The 19,651-nt window shown below is 55.4% G+C and overlaps 1 protein-coding gene and 1 non-coding gene across 4 annotated transcripts in view; one reads left to right on the forward strand and one right to left on the reverse strand.

The window, feature by feature from the left end:
* Positions 1-4,182: 4,182 nt before the first annotated feature.
* TTYH2 (tweety family member 2) overlaps positions 4,183-19,651 on the reverse strand; it is a 40,071-nt gene continuing 24,602 nt past the window's right edge. Inside the window, exons 7-14 of one of the 3 annotated variants that reach the window (XM_032618025.1) lie at positions 15,600-15,669; positions 15,275-15,330; positions 14,698-14,790; positions 14,409-14,501; positions 12,483-12,625; positions 11,657-11,839; positions 11,115-11,193; positions 4,183-5,988 (exon numbers count right to left, since the gene is read on the reverse strand). In XM_032618025.1, coding sequence (XP_032473916.1) covers positions 5,908-5,988; positions 11,115-11,193; positions 11,657-11,839; positions 12,483-12,625; positions 14,409-14,501; positions 14,698-14,790; positions 15,275-15,330; positions 15,600-15,669 — 798 coding nt within the window. In that variant the 3' untranslated portion in view covers positions 4,183-5,907. Of the gene's footprint in view, positions 5,989-10,619; positions 11,194-11,656; positions 11,840-12,482; positions 12,626-14,408; positions 14,502-14,697; positions 14,791-15,274; positions 15,331-15,599; positions 15,670-19,651 lie in introns of those variants that run through there. The other 2 variants (XM_032618024.1, XM_032618023.1) reach the window with 2 other exon arrangements.
* Positions 6,660-6,787, forward strand: LOC116746503. The gene has a single exon (XR_004347760.1). It is a non-coding gene; the product is annotated as a small nucleolar RNA SNORA35 (small nucleolar RNA).

Here is a 19,651-nt window from a genome sequence, read left to right on the forward strand (position 1 = left end):
CAAGCACCGGTAATGATAAACGTGTGTAGAGTCTTTGCCAAGGCGCTTATCCGAGTCTACAAATATGCATTTGGCAAGATCCTGAGAAAATGCAGATTGTTCTCAGCGCGCCTCCTGGTCCTGCGCCCTGGTTGGGGCTCTGCTATTTATTTGCTCGTAATCCGTCGGGTCGTTTTACCGCCCCTTCCTTCAGTTCCTCGTCTGCTAAATGGGAATTATAATCCCCAGCCTCCTTTCTGCTACCATATTCCCTGCACATTGTATAATAATCTTAAGTCTGACTACAGCACCAGAATGGAAACTCCTGGAAAGTAGGGACTGGGTGTTTCCACAGCTTAGCTCTTGGTTGCCACGTTGTAAACATGTGCTGTTTATTGAATGGATGAATGAATGAATACAATGAATTTCTCATGGGTTAAGGCAATGAGGGGAAATAATGTAAACGAAAAGAAGGGGATTTGGGGCTAGAAAACATGGGTTTAAATCCCAGTTTGGCCATTTACTAATCGCATGACCTTGGGCTAGTTGCTTTCCTTTTCGGATTCAGCCATCCTCGTTGGCAAAGGGAGGGGACAGTGGCAGTACTTAGGATAATTGGGAGGGCCGGCTGAGCTGACGCGGCAGGGTGCCCAGGCTGGAGCTGACCGCAGAGCCGGCATCTGAAGGGAGGCCAGCTCTGTACCTCCGACGGCAAGGAATCTAATCGGAGTTCAGGGATGGGCGCTGGAGATTTGGAGTGGGGCGGACCATGTGTCATCCAAGAAGTGGCATTTGAGGTTGGAACCAAGCCTTGAAAAACAGTTATGAGCTGCAGGGGGGAAAGAGTGGGGAGAGGATTCCAGATTGCGGGGAGAGCGGGGCTAGTGTGAGCAAAGGAGGGGCTGTTGTCATGAAAGAAAGGCATTTGGGGGGCTGGAGTCCCTGCAGGGGGACAATGAGAGATGAATTTGCAAAGGTCAGCTGGGGCCAGTTTGTGGGAGATCCGAGAGGCAGTCTAAGGCGCCTGGCCAGCTTCCCGGGGGTTTTGTGAAAGTACAGGAAGAAAAGCAAACATTCCCTCCCTCAGGCTCCCCAGCTCCTCCATAAATGTGCTTTCACCACTAGCGGGCAGGTGCAACAAAATTGCCATTGAGACGGCACTTTGCCCAACCGCACTAACCAAAGGCGAGCCCATAAGTGACTGCTGACATCAACCGCACCCCCCCACCCCGCTCGACTCCCGCCACCAGTTTCTCTGAGTCAAGGAGTCCCTCAGGGTGGATGCCGAGGGGGGGTGATGGGGGCTGGGTGCAGGAGCATCTGAAAGCCCCACTGAACCGGCTTTGTGTGGTCAGATGTGAATCAGACCCGGACAAAACGTCAAGAAGATTGGCTCCACCCTGGAGCCCTGGCTGGTTGCGACTGTGGTCGCAGGTGCCCTCCTCACCCCACCCCCAGCTTTGGGAAGCCGAGGCTCCCTACACACACACACGTTATGCCCCGGGCAGGGAAGTGAGGCAGAGGTAGAAAAGGGGGAAATGGGAAAAGTTGAAAGGAAAACTGCCCCCTCCTTTCTCCTATTATTGCAATGATTTATTACAGGCTCCCGATCCGCACCCCCCTCACCCCCACGCAGAAAGCCTGCGTGCTGCCAACCACCAACACGCGGCTGTGTTCACTGGGAAGACAGGTGGCACCCACGTGCAAGCCCATCTCAGCCACCCTGGGAAGCCAGCAATAGAGCATATAATTAGAAGTAGGCACAAGGATCCAGTTTAAAAAATGCAGGGTCTCTCAGATCTCAGCTCAATCACAGCAGAATTGGCAACTGAAATTCTTTGCTGAGAGCGGCCCCTGGCCCTGGACATCCCCAAGGCCAGTCCGCAATCTACTGCACTGCTGTCCCCCCAACCTCTTTTTCCAAGTTTTTATTGTGGTCAAGTACACATAAAATCTACCACCGTAACCATTTTTAAGTGCACAGTTCAGTGTTATTAAGTACATTCATACTGTTATGCAACTGTCACCACCATCCATCTCCAGGGCTGTTTTCATCATGCAAATCTGAGACTCTACTCCCGTTAAACAATAAGACCCCACGGCCCCCCTCCAGCCCCAGGCAAGCACAATCCTACTTTCTGTCTCTATGATTTCGACTGGTCTAAGTGGAATCACACAGTATTTGTTCCTTTATTTCAGTTGGGCTTAATGTCTTCAAGGTTCATTCATGTTGTAGCAAGTGTCAGGATTTCCTTCCTTTTTGAGACTGAGTGATATTCCGTTGTATGGATAGAGCACATTTTGTTTACCCATTCGTCTCTTGATGACCCTAAGGTTGCTTCCACTTTTTACTATTATGACTAATGGTGCTATGAACATGGGGGTACAAATATTGAGACCATGCTTTCAATTCTTTTGGGAAATGGAATTGCTGGATCATATGGTAATTCTATTTACTTAATAGAATTTATCTATTTTTAATTTTAAAAAAATATATTATTTATTTATTTATATTTTTGGCTGCGTTGGGTCCTCATTGCTGCTGCGTGCAGGCTTTCTCTAGTTGTGGCGAGCGGGGCTGCTCTTCGTTGCGGTGCGCGGGCTTCTCATTGCAGTGGCTTCTCTTGTTGCGGAGCACGGGCTCTAGGTGCGTGGGCTTCAGTAGTTGTGGTACGTGGGCTCAGTAGTTGTGGCTCGTGGGCTCTAGAGCACAGGCTCAGTAGTTGTGGCACACGGGCTTAGCTGCTACTCCGCGGCATGTGGGATCTTCCCGGACCAGGGCTCGAACCCGTGTCCCCTGCCTTGGCAGGCGGATTCTTAACAACTGCGCCACCAGGGAAGTCCCAAGTTTTAATTTTTCTGAAGAACCTTCATACTGTTATCCACAGCAGCTGTGCCATTCCACATTCCTGCCAGCAGTGCACAAGGGACCACTCCGTCTGCCGCTACATAGGGATAAGTGTGAACGACAGCCTCAAACACACGCCTGTTCCCGGCAAAGGCTTGAAACGCAGTCGATTCTGGGAGCACAGCTGCTGCGTGGAAGTCAACAGTAGCTGAGGACCATGGGCGGGGAGCTGGGGTCGGCCTGCCCAGCCCTCCCCGGCTGGCCCGGGTGTTCAGCGGACAAATGAGATGCTGCAAAGAAAGCTGGAAAGGCGCCGCGCATCCCAGGCCCAGAGAAGCACCCCGTGGAGGTGAAGAGTTTAGGAAGAGGATGCAGCAAGGACCCGCTACAAAGCTGGGAGAGGTGGCCCGCCGCACGACACCCGCCCCAAGCCCATGTAATGGCACAGAGGTGCCCAGCCGGGGCTCTGGGTTACACACTCCCGGCCCTGACACTCTGTTCTCGACCAGGGTTCTTGGACTTACCCGACCAATAGAAATTGATTAGAGGTCAGACAAGAAATTCAGGCCAGGCTTTATTGGGGCCCCTGCTGCAGCAGGAGAGAGCGAAAACAAGTAACAGCTTCCCTTGCTTGCTCCCCCTAGCCGAGCTGGTTCCTTATATGGGGGGAGGGTGGGGGTGTGTCCGGGGGTCCAGCTGGAAGGGTGGCTTAGGTGGTCTCTGCCCACCCCACTGGTGGTGCTGTGCGCAGGGGGCATGCGCAGTGCCCTGCTTTTGCTCCTGACACCGTTTTTGCTCCCAGCTCTTCAGAAGTGGCGGTTGGGTTTTTTGTCCAGAATTTGCCCCAACTGCACATACATGCAGTTATTTTAGTCCCTTATAGTTTCTTTGTATTTTGTTGCTTGAGGAGACGTGTATCGTGTAAGCACTGCAGCAAAGGGCCCCGGGTCCCAGCCTGTCTCAGCTCCAACTAAGTCCTTACTCTCTCTCTGCACCTCTGTTCTTTTATTTACAAAACGACCTCATAAGGTTATTATGAGGTTTAACAATTAATGTGAATACTTGGGACAGTCCTTGGTACACTGGAGATAATAAACGCCACTCGTTATCAGCAACCTTAGAAGCAAGGACCTTTAAAGGGAACTTTGGAGACTCGAGCAGGAAGGCCTGTCCTTGGTCCTTAAGAGCAGCAAGGTCACCGCCGCCGGAGAGGCCCTGGGACATTCATTCAATAGCCCTGTCTTTCAGTCCTTGATACTGAGACCTGCTCTGGAGCACTCCCCGCGCATAACCCAGCCAGAAGGCACTGTTAGGTACCCTCGTCATTCCCAAAGTTGAGGAAGCTGGAGGCGGTATGCATTTTAGTACCAGTGGTTTATTTCTCCCCCAGGTGAGGGCACACATGTATCAAGCAGAGGTGTGCCCACACGGCCCCTTCAGGAACCACCCAAGGGATTCTAGTTTAGTTTACATGCATTAAAAACAACTCTAGTCGCTAACGAGTGTTAAGAAGCACCACCTTGATGTCGCCAGGTCCTGTCTGCACGTGACGGGCCTCACGAAGGTGGCTTCACGGTGCACGTATGTACAGGTGAATGGGGGAGACAGAGTCCCGGAGGCCCCGTGGCCCCGCTGTCTTGGGGGCTTGGCTGGGGGCTGAGAACCACTCTGCTGACAGTGTTCTGACCAGGAGGTGGCGCTTCCAAAATGGAAATGGAGCCCCTGTCCACAGCCACACTACCCTGCGCCCCTGCTGCGGTGTGCCGGGCTGCGGAGGCTCCCGGGCCGTGCACTCTTTGGCGGCAGGAGGTTGGAAGCACCAAAGACCTTAACCCTGGATCCTCAGCGGGAAGGATGGTGGGTCATTATTTGCTCCTGGTCCACAAGCTCCTTCTCACCCAGCAGGTGTAGGTCAGGGGCTGGGGGACAACGGGGTGGGGACGGGATGGTGGGAGAGGTAGGGAAGACACCTGTCTTCACATCAAGACACAAGTCAGCCCATTCTGCTAAAACCTTTTATGACAAACTTTCCTGAAGACAAAAGCGGGGGGTGGGGGGGGTGGGGGTGGGGAGAGCTGACCTGGGCATTGAGCCAGTCTCCTGGACCAGACTCTGTTCATGTTCAGACTTGCCTCTTAGAGACTTTGTTCTCTCAAAATGCCTCCCTCGGGGTGGGATGAACCCACAACGCCATCAATCAGCATCTTGGGACAGGATGTCTCACTGATCTTTATTTTGGTAGACAAATCAGGTGGGAGGGATGAACCCCACATCTATAGTAAAAACCGGCTGTGCTGTGAGTTTCAATTCTTTGGATAATCAAAACTCTTTAAAACACTGGCAAAAAAGAGAACTGCTTTCCAAGTGTCTGTGAATACCTGAGACTGTCCCTATCCGCAGTGAGCAAACTCACAGCAGCGATTCTGGAATGGAGGTGAGGCGACAGAGGGTTGCAGAAAAACAGGCCCACCCCTGCCACCTGGAAGCCCACCAGGCATGAGGCTCTGGTCCCCCAGCCTCCTATGCAGAGCCTGCCAGTGCCTTCCCCTGGTGGCACAGGAAGAGTCCACCTGGCCCCGGGAGACGGATTTGGACAGTGTCTGGTCTCATCAGGGATGTCACCTCCTGATCCGCCCTTCCACCTTCACCTGTGGGGAAATGGCACCCATCCGAGCAGCCAGGAGGAGGCACAGTCCAGGCAAGGGGACCCTCAAGCCTGACCCGGTCCTCCTCACTGTCATTCACCACCTGGTGAGGGTGGGGCGCAGGCGCAAACTGAACCAGGCTCCCAGCTTAGGGATGGCCAAGCCCCTGGAGGGCATTTCCGGTGTGGAGAGGAGGTCAAAGGAGGGAGAGGCTGGTCCGAGTCATGGGTCTTCTGTCTGCCTGGGAATCTCAGCCAACCCCAGGCCGATTCTCCCTGAATCTCAGCCCCTCCCGTGCGCCAGCAGGAGCCTTCCAATCCTGCAGGTCCACGCACAGTCTCTAGATGCCTTTGGTTTCTATGAAAGAAACACACTTGCATTTGCCTTAGTTAAAAACCAAAATGGATCAAGGAGGCAGGAACTCCCGAAAGCGTGTTAGGCTGGAAACTCATTCCCATAGTGCCTCAGGTGTCCATCTGCCACGGACAGGTAGGTGGCCCTCATGCTGGGAGAGTACTGTGGGAGAGAGGGGAGGGGACAGTCAGAACAGGGTCACACATCACCCATTCAACCAGACACCGTACTAGCAAAAATGCTGGAACTTCTGAGGAAGCGCGAGCTGGGCCAGCCACAGTGGCCGGGCACCAAGTTTCAATGTCAAGGCCTCGTGGGGATTATCAGAGGATCGTCGAGTGGCCTGGGCAGGCTTCGTGTCTGCTGATGCTTCCAACCCTGGGGCCGTCAGGACGTCTGGGTCCCAGCCTCAAACTCAAGATGCACACACCGACCAGCCACCCTAATGCAGCAGTGTGCTTAGGAGCCCGCCTAGTGAGCAGGCCGGGGGCACAGGCCCACTGACTCAGAGAGCCAGGTTCAAATCCCAGCTGTGCACCTTACTCATCCCATGACCTCGGCGGAGGTTCTCCAGTCGCTCCAAGCCTCCGTTTCCCCACCTGCACGATGGCCCTAAGAACACTCAGCTCTTCTGCTGAAAGGATGGAGTGATATAAAGCAGGCAAGACCCCTGACACGGGGGTTCTCAAACTTGGCTGTGTATCAGAGACACTGCGGGGGCGGGGTGGGTCTAAAAGCATCCTGAAACCTAGGCCACACCCACCAGTATTTTTTTTTTTTTTATGTGATAAAACACACATAACATAAAATTAAGCCTTTTAAAGCGCCACCAGCAGCACTGGCCAGTGACCCATGAGGCTCCTCCCTGACCAATGGGCATCGAGCAGTGCAAAAGCAAATCCCTCCACAAAGCTGGGAGAGTCATGCTGTGGGCTACACCTGCATGCAGGTGGGTACATATCTCCTGGGTCCTGGGACCCTGCCTAAGAAAAGTGAGGAGGTGGAGAGCAAATCAAGCAGCTCAGTATCTGCTACTACTAGATAAAAGTGACTCGGGGCTTCCCTGGTGGCGCAGTGGTTGAGTCCGCCTGCCGATGCAGGGGACGCGGGTTCCTGCCCCGGTCCAAGAAGATCCCACATGCCGCAGAGTGGCTGGGCCCGTGAGCCATGGCCGCTGAGCCTGTGCGTCCGGAGCCTGTGCTCCGCAACGGGAGAGGCCACGACAGTGAAAGGCCTGCGTACCACAAAAAACCCCCACAAAAGTGACTATGTCTGAATCAGCTTAATAGTAGGTACTCAATAAATGTTATCACTGCTATTGCAGTAACAGTGGCAGAGTCATCATTATTACTAGCTGTATAGCTCTTAGCAATTCACATTAATCCTCTTAGACTCAGTGTCCTAGTTCATAGAACAAGCTCGACACTACCGGAATGACCTAAGATCGTCATGGTGATTATATTACAAGATAAATTCATTTAAGTTCGCTGGCAAATTGCTCATTAAGGGTTAGAACAGGAGAGAGAAGTTGTTTTCTCCTTTTGATGTGAGAAAAATAAGACTATAATTATCTTACAGAAAAAAAAAAAAATAAAATGCCACCAATATTTTTCTGTTAAGTTCTTCCAAGTGTAGCCAAGTCGGAGAAACACAAAGTTTAAGCATTCATTCACAGATGTTAGCTGGCCTCTGCTCGGAAGTAGAGATGCGGCTTCTTAGGTTACCACATCTCACATCACACGTAGGACCTGAGATTCTGCATTTCTAACAAGCTCCAGGTGCTGCTGGGCAGCTAACTCCAAGTAGCAATGGTCCACAGGACCCTGACTGTCTCCTAGTGCCAGGGATGTTTCTGGGGTCCAGGTCTAGGCCGTTCACACCAGAGATGGACGAAGGCTTCCTGCTGGGGGGCAGGGAGTAGGGGCCTGAGACCCCTTAAGCCAGTGGGTCTCAACCAGGGGCAATTTTGCCCCTGCCCAGGGACACCTGGTAATGTCTGGAGGCGTTTTCAGTTGTCATGGCTGGGGGCTACGGAGTGGGGATGCTACTGGCATCGCGTGGGTGGAGGCCAGGGATGCAGGTAAACCTCTGACAGTGCACAGGACGGCTCCCGTGACACACAACGCTCTGGCTCAAAGTGTTGGTACGCCGAGTGAGGAAACCTGCCCCTGAGCAGGCTTCAGGCTTTACCTGGGAACAGGTTAGAAATGCAAATCCCCGAGCCCCACCCCAGATATTCTGAATCAGAAGCAGGGTGGGCCCAGCGGCCTGTGTTGTAATGAGTCCCCCAGGTGATGGATGTTCAAGAGTGAGACCCTCCTCCTTGAAGCAGTATTTTCCAAACTTGCTTGATGACGAGGTTCACCCGGGCTACGTCTTCAGTGAAGTCCCTGGACTGGTATTTTTAAACAAGTGCCTGGGTCATTTTTGTCCATCGGGCCCAAGATACGGTGCCTGGAAAGACAGGAGGTGATTCCTAGAAAGCAGAGCTAAGGGAAAACACATTTCTAGCCGAGGGAAGAGGCTGTAGGTTCCGATGGCCTGGCTTGATATCACCCACCTTAGTGAAATCCCCAATGTCCTAGAGATGGAGCTGGCAGGGGGGAGGGATTTTCCGTACACCAAATGCACTGGGTACCGATGAATAATATTTAGAGCAGGTGCAGGGGGAGAGTGGGGAGCGGTCAGCTGTGTCCTCTTTATTGGGCTCACGTCCGTATCCTCCACGCTGTGGCTTCCTTGGTCAGCAGGCTCAGCCGTCTCTTCATGCCTCTTGCATGTTAAGAGGGGAGGGGGGTCATCTCTGGGGCAGGTTGACCTGGGTAGGGCAGGGCAGTCAACTCTGCCAAAGCAACTGGAGTTTCTGGGCTGGTCTCAATTATAGCGGGGGAAGGTTTAGTCCGTCCTTGTCCTTGCAAATAAGGTCAGTTCTTGATTATCTCTGCTAACGTCAGGGACAGTGGCCTGGATCTTTCAGAACAGAAGGTAATCCGAAATTCCTTTTTATTTGGCATCCCAGTGCCTCGAGTAATTTATTTTTCACAGCAGCGGATCTCCCCTAGTTATGTTGTACTGAGATTAATATTAAAATCAATCTGCATTCCTGGGGCCACAGCAGCTAGCAGGAGGGAAAAAGGAATCCCAGAGGCTTCTGGTTTAGAGAGAAGCCAGCTTGGGATTTCAAAGGTGCCAACTCTGGAAGCAGTCTTTGACCAGTCGCTCTCCCTGCCTCAGGCCCCCAGGGAGCGAGTAAGGCCTGGGTCTAGTGCTGTTTGTAAAAGGACAGCAGGGAGGCGCTCTGGGCAAAAAGCAGCCAGGTGGGGAGAGCCAGAGGGTCGGTCTGGGCATGACACTGCACACATTTGGGGCCGGTCATCCTGCGTGGTGGGCGGTGCCCTGTGCTCAGCGGCACCCCTGGCCTCCACCCACTAGATGCCAGTACCAGCGACCCCCCGAGGTGTGACAACCAAAGATGCCTCAAGACATGGCCAAATGTCCCCCGGGGGAGCAAGCTCCCTCCTGGGTGAGACCCAGTGCTCCAAGGGAAGGCTCAAATGTCACCTCCTTAGACCCCGAAGGAGCAGTTCCTCCCTCTAGGTCCTAAAGCACCGTATGGCACTTATTACAACAGCTTTCTGAGTCTCTCCGCCCCCCCCCCCCCCCCCCCCACTGCAGGCTATCCATGTCCTGAAGATGGGCCTGGGCCCCCATCTCTCTCCCCGGGGTCCGGCACTGTGGTTTTCCCCAGGCACACTCGCTGGATTCCCTGAGTGCATGTGAACATTGCGGTTCTCAGGGCCAAGGTCTGTTTCATTAGTCCCCCGTCCTTGGGGCTCCAGGGCTCCTATTTCACCAACTAGATGGCTCCTTCCAAACTACCTGGATGGGGCAGGTGAAACACCTTGCCCAGCCCAGTGAAGGCAGGGGCTCCTTCCCAGACAGACCCCTGGCTCAAGAATGCAGACTTCAACCTGGTCTTAGAGCCCCCTCTTTCTTACATAGGCCACGCCTCCGTGGAGGAGGTGGGGTGGGAGGAAGCTTGAGTGACAGCAGAAGGAGGGAGTAAGATAAATGGGTGGCTCAGTCTTACAGCACTTACTGCGTCACACAAACATGCTTTTGTAAGGATCAGTTTCTCCAACGCTCCGACCACCTATGTGGTGTGCGATTACATCCCCATTCTACAGATGGGGACACTGAGGCACAGAAAGGTAACGTACTCGCCCAAGGCCACAGGGGTCATAAGCAATGAGCTGGCATTGGAACCCAGGCATTTGGTACTGGAGTCTGTTTTTTTTTTTTCTCTTTTGGCCACGCCACGATGCTTGCAGGATCTTAGTTCCCCGACCAGGGATGCAACCTGGGCCGCGGCAGTGAAGAGTTGAGTCTGTGTTTCTGAACCTCAGCTGTCTCTATTCGCAGCTCTGTCTCAGCCAGTAGTATGAGGTGACCCTCATACTTCTCCAGGGGCAGACAGCTGGCACACCCCTCACACCCTAATGTTGCGTCTAGGTCCCCTGGCCGGGGTGGAGGGTGGGTGGGAAGCGCGGACCCCACTTGGGCACAGCCTGGGGATGTCAGGAGCTGCGGCGGGGGTGGGGGGGGTTTGGAGCAGGCAGGTGTGGCATTAGCCCTCCCAGACCTGCCACCACAGGGGCCCCTGACCCTCTAGCCTAGGGTGTCAAGGTAAACGTAAATCCAAAAAGAAAAAATTTCCCTGGTGCAAAAAGGGAGAGAAATGCTTCTTTGAGCAGCATTTCCTTTAGAAAGCCGATCATCATAAATTACTCCTCTGTCCCTTTGAGAGGTGCGTAAACCTTTTTAAAGGCCAACGAAGGCTCTCAGCAGTTTTACAATCCAGGAACGTTTTCTTCCGGGGCTGGGAGCCATCTCTGAAATGGTAGCATCAGCGAGACTGTCCCCCATCTCCCCGGCACTTAGTGAGCCCTGATGGCCACACAATTACCAGGTGGATTTAGGATGAACCAGTGTGACAAATGGTGCTGCCGAGTCCTCTTGCTGGCGGACAGGAACCACTTACCTTGAGGCCAGGTATGGAAGGCGGTGCATCTATCTGCCTGGCTGTGTAGGATGAGCTCTGTCTTTACAATCCCCTTAGCAGATAGCCTGCGATGTGCATGGCAGTCTGGTTTAATGCTTATCTGGTAACCGAACTGTTTCATTCTTTTCCACCTCTGTGGCGGGGAGTCACTGGGTCCGCAGGTTTTCTCTTCAATTATTCCCCCCTCCCCACAAGGGCAGTGCCTTTGCCCCGGAGGCCAGGTTACCGTGGGCGGAGGGGAGCCTCTTCCAATGAGCGGTACGTTCTCGTAGCGTGGGTTCCCACCGAAGAGCACAGCTTGGTTCCTGCAGGGCCGAAAGGAGCGGGGAGTGCTCAGGCTGGGGAGGCCGGGTGGGGCGGTGTCTGCTCAGATTTCTACAGGAGGGTCCCGGGGGTGTGCAGATGGGAGATGGAAAAGGACCGCGGATAGACGGGAGGGAGTGAGGGCAGGAAGACAGGGAGGCCTGGGGAGGAGCAGATGGGGTGATGGCGCCGGGAGCAGTGTGGCCTGGAGAAATGCAGCTTCTCGGGCCTTCAACCTGCCCTGCAAGCTTGAGGCAAAAGACCTGACACCTGCAGGGGCTCTTCCTCCAGCACTAGATGCTCCCCGGGGGCCTTCCCACCTGGCATCCTGGCTGCAGTGAGGGGACCGCGCTGGCCTCGGATGCCTCCTCCCCACCCGGCTCTCTGGACCCAAACGTGCTGCCCGCAGATCCAGCCCGATGTGTCGGGGGAGGTATCGGGGAAGCCCTGGGAGCCCTGCCGTACATGTACTCCGAGACGGGGGCATTGGAGATAGTCTGGGCTGGGGGCTGCAGGCTGGTCTGGCTGCCCAGGCCGCTGCTGTAGCTGCAGAAGCTGCGAAGCTGCCCGCGAGGGGGGTTGTGGGCAGCGATGCGCCGGGCCTGGGGGTTGAAGGGGTCATCGTCGATGTCGTCGTAGTCTCTGTCCCTAGAATGACACGTAGGATATGACCAGCTGTGAGGGGCGAGGGAGGCTCCAGGCAGTGCGGCCCCGGCCTGCTTCCCTATCTTTCCTCCCAGGACTCTCCCTCTGGCCACAGGTGTTTCCTTGAGGTTCTTTGATATTACTCTGCTCCATTCCCAACTGCACATCCACCTCCTCCAGGCAGTCCACCATGCTGACCACAGGCACACGGACCCACCCTACCCTGCTTCCTTTTCTGATCTACTCTGAAGACACTGAAATACCATCTTGTCTCTGTCTATCTCCTCAATGAGACTATAGGTGCCCTGGTGCTACAATACGTCCTTCTGGTATTCTGAGGCACCCTCCCAGCTGCAGCATCACACCTCCAAGTCCTGCAGAGGAAGAGGGTATAAGCGAAGGATGCCGGGCTGTGTCGTGACGCTGTCACCATCCTTGGCCCTGCTCCTGCCCTGGCCCCCTCCAACCTCCTTTTGGGGTTCTGTCTGGACTTTCAGGGACGCTTGGGCAGAAATCCAGCCGGCCTGTTGGGGCTGAATGCCTGGTCCCCCTGCTGCCCTTCTCCATCCCAGGTTATCAGCTCTCGGTTCAGTCACAGAGCTGAGCCTCCTGCCTCCTCCCCCAGGAAGCCGCCCAGGCAGCCCACCTGGTGGCAAAGTGCTTCCAGGCCCCTGGCCCCATGCAGATCATGGTGGAGAAGGCGAGGGCAGCCAGGAGGGAGAAGAGGCCGAGGTACAGCAGGCCCTCGAGGCCGTCGTAGCAGATGCCAGTGAGGGCGTCCAGGTAGTCCTGGCGGAGGAAGAGGGACACACAGTTGGAGGGGGAGTGGGACACAGCCCGGGGTTTGAGCTGGTCTCTGAAAGCCCCTCGCCCCCAGCCTGGACTCGGGATCTCTGCCCCTCCCCCATCCCAAGCACCGTGAACAGCCACTCAGGGTCCACACTCGGGACCCCGACACAATGGGGCCTCTCGGGTCCTGTCTACAAGCCTTTGCTGAATACCTACTGTGTGCTGGGCTCTGAACAGGGCAGATGAGCTTGCAGGGTAGGGGAGCCAGGGGACAGGGGGCATTCAATCTGAGGCCAGGACGGCAAGGAGTGGAGTGTGCCTTGAGCAGCTGAGGCAAAGCAGACAAGCTTGGTGTGTTCAGGAAAGAGGAAAAAGGCCAGCAGGGGACAGGTGAGATGGCACCAGGTCATGCTGGGCCTCGCAGGACAGGCGAGGAGTTTGAATTTTACACAAGGTGACGGGAAGACATGGGCAGGTTTGGGGATGGAAGGGATGTGATCCTATTCATGTTTTTTTTTTTTTTTTGTGGTACGCGGGCCTCTCACTGCTGCGGCCTCTCCCATTGTGGAGCACAGGCTCCGGACCCGCAGGCTCAGCGGCCATGGCTCACGGGCCCAGCCACTCCGCAGCATGTGGGATCTTCCTGGACCAGGGCACGAACCCGTGTCCCCTGCATCGGCAGGTGGACTCTCAACCACTGCGCCACCAGGGAAGCCCGATCCTATTCATTTTTAAAAGACCGCTCTGGCTGCCTGGCTGCCATATATGAAAGGTAAGGGGGCAGGAGAAAGTGGGGACCGGCTAGGAGGTCACGGTTGTCATCCAGGGGAGCGGGATGGTGCTCGGACCAAGGCGGGAGCTGTGGAGGGAGAGAGAAGTGGACGGAGCAGGATATATTTGAGAGTATAGCTGTGAGGACTTGCTGAGGGATTGGATGTGGAAGGGGCGGAAGGGTACTGGGGCGACTCCCATGTTCTCAGCTCTGAAGTCAGACTGCTGGGGTCGGAAACCCAAGCCCTTGCATTGATAGCTCTGGGATCTTCAGTAAGCTACTTTTTAGATATACATATAGATAGTTAGGTAGGTAGATAGATACATCTGTCTATCTACCTATCTATATCTATCCATCCACATACATAGACACACACACACATGTTGCTTACCTATAAAATTTCCCATAAGATAACATGTATCTCACAGTAAAACTGTGAGGACTCAATGACATGTTGGCTATAAACTGCACGAAACAAGGCTGAACACAGAACCAAGGACTCAGTAAACCGCAGCTGTGAACATTATTACGAATATTTGCTCGAATTCCACATGGGGTATGAAACATCGACATGCAGTGGTTTTCTGCTTTGGGGGAGAGAGGGCCTCACATACTCCCAGTGTGTTCCCTGCACGATTGTCCGATATTCCAAACTCCTAGAGATGACCCTGGCAATGAGAGTGGGATGTCCACTTGCAGTTCAGGAATTGGTCAGGTGGACCAGATGGCTGGGAGTCTGGGCAATGGGGAACAGCCACCGTCATACAGCTCAGGGCCCCCCAGCGTTCTAGAGGTAAATGGATCCAACTCTCCTACCTTTCACTGAGGCTCCCCGGCTCAGCTACTAGAGAGAATCCAGAAACCAGGCACCTCTTCTACCCCATTCCCTGGCCCGAAGGGAGCCCAGGCAATAACTCTCCCAGCCTCTGCGGCCTTGTCTCTGAGAAGACGTGGCTGCTGGGGTGCCCCCCCCACCGCCTTCCACCCGCGCCCCCAGGGCCACCCCGGCACCTTGTGCAGCCCCCGGCAATCCAACACGGCCATCAGCTGGTGGAGGCTGGACTCAGATGAATTCAACAGGAGCTGGATTCTGAGCAGATCTTTCTGAAGCAGGAAGAAAGAAAGAGACAAACATGCAGGCAGACAGAGAGGCAGAGAATGAGCGCTGGGGGGAGGGCTTGTGGATAAAACCGCAGCCTTTAAAGCCAAAGGAAGCGGCTAGGCTGCCGGGAGGGAATACTTTCTTTCCACAGCCTGGTCTCCGAAGCCCGGCCCTGTGGGAGGTGGCCGGCCACCTTACCTCTGCTGTGGGGAACAGCGGGACAGCAAACTGCAGCAGTCCCGTCACCTGGATGTGCATGGTGGTCAGCGAGCGCTGGAAGACGGTCAGTGCCTGGGCCAGGAGAGACCGAGGTCCCGCATGAGCTTCGATTCCCGGGAGACCCCCGCAGCTGCCTGATTCCCCTCCCCCGTGTGCAGCTGCAGTGGCCTCCCTGATCACGGCCCTTCCTGCTTACAGGAGGTCTTCCCCTCAGCCCTCAGACTTCTTGAGGGCCGCACCGTTCTCTTGCTTCCTGCTACTCTAAATGTCCTGCTGGGACAGCCTTGCCCGGGGGTGGGGCTTGTGAGAAATGCAGAATCTTGGGCCCCAACCCAGATCTACTGCACAGCCTCTGCATGGTAACCAGTATCCAGGGTGATGGATGGGCATGCACGCTGACCGAGAGCACTGTCCCCTGCAGAGGACCCCAAAGGAGCAAAGAACACCCAGCCACTGCCACCTTATTGGTCAGTGCTGGGGCTTGGGGACCAGAGGGAGCGAGCTGACCACCAAGGGGGCTGGGGGCAGGGTGAGGGCTGGGCTGGGCGGGCCGTACCTGCTGGAAGGGGCTGCTTGCACTCTGACTGCAATACAGGTAGTAACGGGTCACCTCTGCAAGGCAAAGACACTGGGTCAGGCAGGAGCTCACACGTGACCAGGTGCTCATCCATCCTCAGCGGCCAAGCCGGTACCCGAGCTCCCCAAGGAGGTAACTTCTAAGAAATGACCCAGTGGTCCAGCTGGACCTGAAGTCCAGGGGTGGGGAGGCAATGGGTGACTACCGTGCTGAAAGGGGTAAGTAGATGCACAGCCTGGCTGACCACGGGCCTGGACTGGGCATCCTGAGTGGCTCTGACCACAGAGGCCCGACAGCTTGTTACCTGTGCGGAGCTGGCCCTCTGTGATGTTGAGGATGAAGGCGTCGGGAGCCGCGCAGAAGTCGCCGGTGCCCTGAGCCGGGGAGAGACGGGAGGGGTGGAGGAAAGTCACACACCGGGGCCCTGGGAGGAACCGGGTGCCCTTGGCCCCAGGCATGGGGACCCTGCAGCTCAGACCCAGGTGGGCAAAAAGTCAACAGCCATCCTCCCTGCGCTCGAATCCTGGCTCGGCCCCTGCCCAGCTCTGTAACTTTACAGACAAATGCCTTATCCTGTGTCTCAGCGGCCTCCTCAGTCACATGGAGAGAAAAACGCTATTCGCCTAATCAATTAATCTACATACAGTACTCAGAAAAGTGGCCAACAGCAGGCACTACGATCCGTTAACTCTTATTTCCAAATGCCTCTTCTGGGATGGACCTGGGTCAAGGGTAAGCTGCGGGACGTGTCTTGGAGAGTTATTTGCACCATGACCTCGCTCGCTCATCTGTTTTATTTTTTGTCTTACTGTTAACAAGTCCATCCCCACTCTGGGGCTGTCCATCTATGAAGCCTCCCTCAGAATCTCTTTCTAAAAAACGACATTGGTGCTTAATCCATCTTTGAGCTTTTGGGTGCAGGTCCTGTCATGATGAGATGGGGAAACAGGAAGCGCACGGGCTGAGAGGACACGGGTTCCGGGCTCTGCCACTGCTGCGTTGGGGGACTGGGACACCGCAGCGCAGCCTGGCTAGGTGACCACCAAGGGCCCACAGGGCTGAGTGGAAGCACGTCTGGGCCCTGGAAGAGGCAGCAGCAAGGATGCCATCCTCTGAGCCAGGCCCTCCCCAGATCTGGCCTGGGGGGTGCAGTGGGACACTGGGTAGAGGGGGACTTCCACATTTCAGAGCAGCCAGGGGAAGCTCTGGTCCTCTGGCCTGTTCCAAGGGGCACCCCTGCTCCAGTGCATGCTCTCCAAGCTGGGGACTCCTCTCCATGGCCCCTTCCTGCCAGTGCCCTGTCCTCCTTCAGGAAGGGCTGCCTCAGGGGGCAATGCTGGAGCATCACTCATTCATTCACCGAATCGACAAATATTTATTGAGCACCTACTAGGTACCGCACGATGTTCTAGGCATGAGACGCAGTGGCAAGCTGTGCTATGGCACTTACGGCCTAGAAAGTGTGTGTCTGGGTGGGAATGGGGAATAAAACGCCCCTCCAGATACAGAGCTTCCACACAGCCACATCTGTACACGTGCACACGTATACACGCTCACACACCCACATGCCTCAGGACCCTGGGAGAACCGTTTTATACTCCAATCACTAGGATCCATCATCAGACTGGTTTATTAATATAAATCAGAGCTGCTGCACCAGCGGGCCCAGGGGTGCACCCTCACCCTCGTTACAGGAGCGGCAGAGAGAGGGGAGCCAGAGCCAGGCAGGGGCACGGGGAGGCCTTGGGAAACATGACGAGCGAGGCCGCCATCTTGGTCTGGGTCACCCCCAACGAGTTTGGGATCCAAAGAAGGACAGGAGGCCACTGGCAGAGGCTCCACCAGGGATGCGCCCCTCACCCCCCCTCCTCAGGCCAGGTCTGCTCTTCAGACCCTCAGTGAGGATTCAACCTTCCTATCGGTGAAGACAAGGGCCGTATGTGTGTGTGCACACGTGTGCTTTCTTCACGCAACGGGGATGGGGATGGGGGCGGGGGAGGGGGAGGGTGCGCTGAGCACACCTGTGGGTGGTGCGCTGGAGTCACCCTGTGACCCTCCTAGAAAGGTAGTAAATGTACAGTAAACCAATGGACCCTTACTATGTGCCTCCCAGGGGTCAACCAACCCATCTCTTCCCGACAACAACCCTTCAAGGCGACTGCTGTTCTCCCCATTTTACACAACAGGAGACAAGGAGAGGGAGGCCTGGGGAACTTCAGTTATGTCCCCGGGGCCCCCTGCTGGGGAGAGGGGGAGGGGATGAGGACCCAGCCAGGGGGGCCCAGAGGCCAGGCTCCTTGGGCTTGGAGTATATAATTGTAATATTTACCTATCATTTGCTTTTGTATTTGTTCAAAGTATTGGCTATTTTTATAAAATTCTTTGGAAGTTCTTCCTTTATTGATTGGAAGCAGATTATTTTTTGCACTATTAAAATAAGCTTATTATATGAAATATTAAAAAAAAAACAAAAACCCTCACTGGGTCAGGGCCCAGTGAGGTGGGCCCGCCGTCCCTCTGTGGCCAATTCCCAGGGAGACTGCGGCCAAAGCACCTGGGTGACCCTTTCCTCCATCCTCTCCCGGAATCCACTTCTCCTCCTTCCTTCTCCTTGGGTGCTTTCTCTCCTCTCTGCCCCTCACCCTTCACCTCTGCCTTACACTCCCGACTGCACAGGGGGTGGTCGGGCAGATAAGGCTCAGCTACCCGGCTCCCTGCTCCCTCCCCATCACATTCTTAGGGGCAACAGCTCCACTCCTGTCTCATGGAGGCCCTTTCGGGGGGAACGGGGAAAGCAGGGGGTGAGGCCACCCCTGCAGCGGGAAGGCAGTGTTGGAGCTCTGGTCCCACAGATCTCAAAAACAAAAACACCACCCCCCCGAAAAACGGGCTCAGAGAGCAGGGGCAGTGGCCACACAAAAGCTCCCCACAATAGCCTTTGAGGGCCTGGCTCCTTCACCCCCAACTTCCTATTAAAATGCAGCAGGATCTGTAGCCCCATCAAAGGCCCATTCACTCCCTCACCCTCTCTCTCTCTCACACACAAGGGCCTGACTAATTGAATTAGGGAAATGGCCTTTCTCTCCAGCTCCCTGGCGTCCCCGCTGGGAAGGAGCTGTCTCCCAAAAGGCAGCCCGTGGTGGCCAGCTGGAGGCCATCGCTGCTTTGAGAAGGCAGATGGAGGAAGGGCCCACCATATGCAAGCTTCCCTGCGCCCACTCTTGTCCCTGGAGGAGAGGCTGTCGCCAGGCAGCTGTGCGTGGGGCTCCGGCCAGCAGCCGCTCCCCCCAGACCATGTACAGCCCACCCAGCTCCAGATGAAGGCAGGATGCGCTTGAGTATGGCCTGCGCTCTCCTCCTCTGCTCTTCCCTGTATCTGGAGGGGCCTCAGCCCCGGGGATGTAGGTTCCGCCTGTCCAGTGTTCCCTCCTGCCCAAAGCCATGGGCGGAGGGGAGACAAAACAGGATATGCCCACCTCCTCCCCCTGCTGGACAAGCTTTGCCCAAAGCTACTCTGAGCCAAGCTGCACCAGGGTCTACTCATTTTGGGGGCGTCATGGATGCAAAGTGGTCAAGGCCAGAGCCACCAGCCAGCCCCCAAGTCACTGGGCCAGGCACGTATTTGGGTAGAGGGGTTCCAGTGAGCCCTTTTCTTTTCTCCCCAGGTTGAAAGGGCAGAACGGATACAGGTCACGGGGTTCCTTTGTGGCCCTTAAGTCAGCTAGGGGTTCCCGGAAATCCCTTGGTACAGCCTGTGCCCCCCCACACACACACACTGCGCACCACCATGTATCGATTCACACGGGATTGCAATGATCTGCCTACATGTCTTTCCTCTGCGGGCTGCGACTTAGTCAAGAGCAAACATCACGTCCTCCTGTTTCTGCATCTCCAGGCACCTGCACCATCGAGTGCCACACAGCCAAGCATCAGCTGAACGAACGAACGAACGAACGAACGACACGCACGCAGCTTCTCTAGAGCATTAGGTCTATTAAAGACCAAACATGCCTGCACAGGAAGCTTCCCCCCTTACACTCCTGACCCACCGTGTGTGTGTGTGTGTGTGTGTGTGCGTGCACGCTTGGTTTTGTTCTTTTCACATCTCGAGGCATCACACCAGGAAACATACACGTCTGCGTTGTAGGTGGTGTGTGTGAGTCCAAGGGCAAGGAGACGGGAAGCAGGTGAAACGCCACCGTCCACGTTCCTGACGCCGGGGAAGCCGGCCCACGAGTGTGCTTCTGAAGCTGGAGGGCTCCTCCGGCCTGAGGCTCAAACCCCGCCCACACCCACCAGACCTGGTTAGTTCTTTATACCCAGAGAGAAGGCACCTGGTCATCTGTGCCCGTCCTC

This window comes from Phocoena sinus, chromosome 20 (assembly GCF_008692025.1).
Source record: "Phocoena sinus isolate mPhoSin1 chromosome 20, mPhoSin1.pri, whole genome shotgun sequence".
NCBI classification, from domain to species: Eukaryota; Metazoa; Chordata; class Mammalia; order Artiodactyla; family Phocoenidae; genus Phocoena; species Phocoena sinus.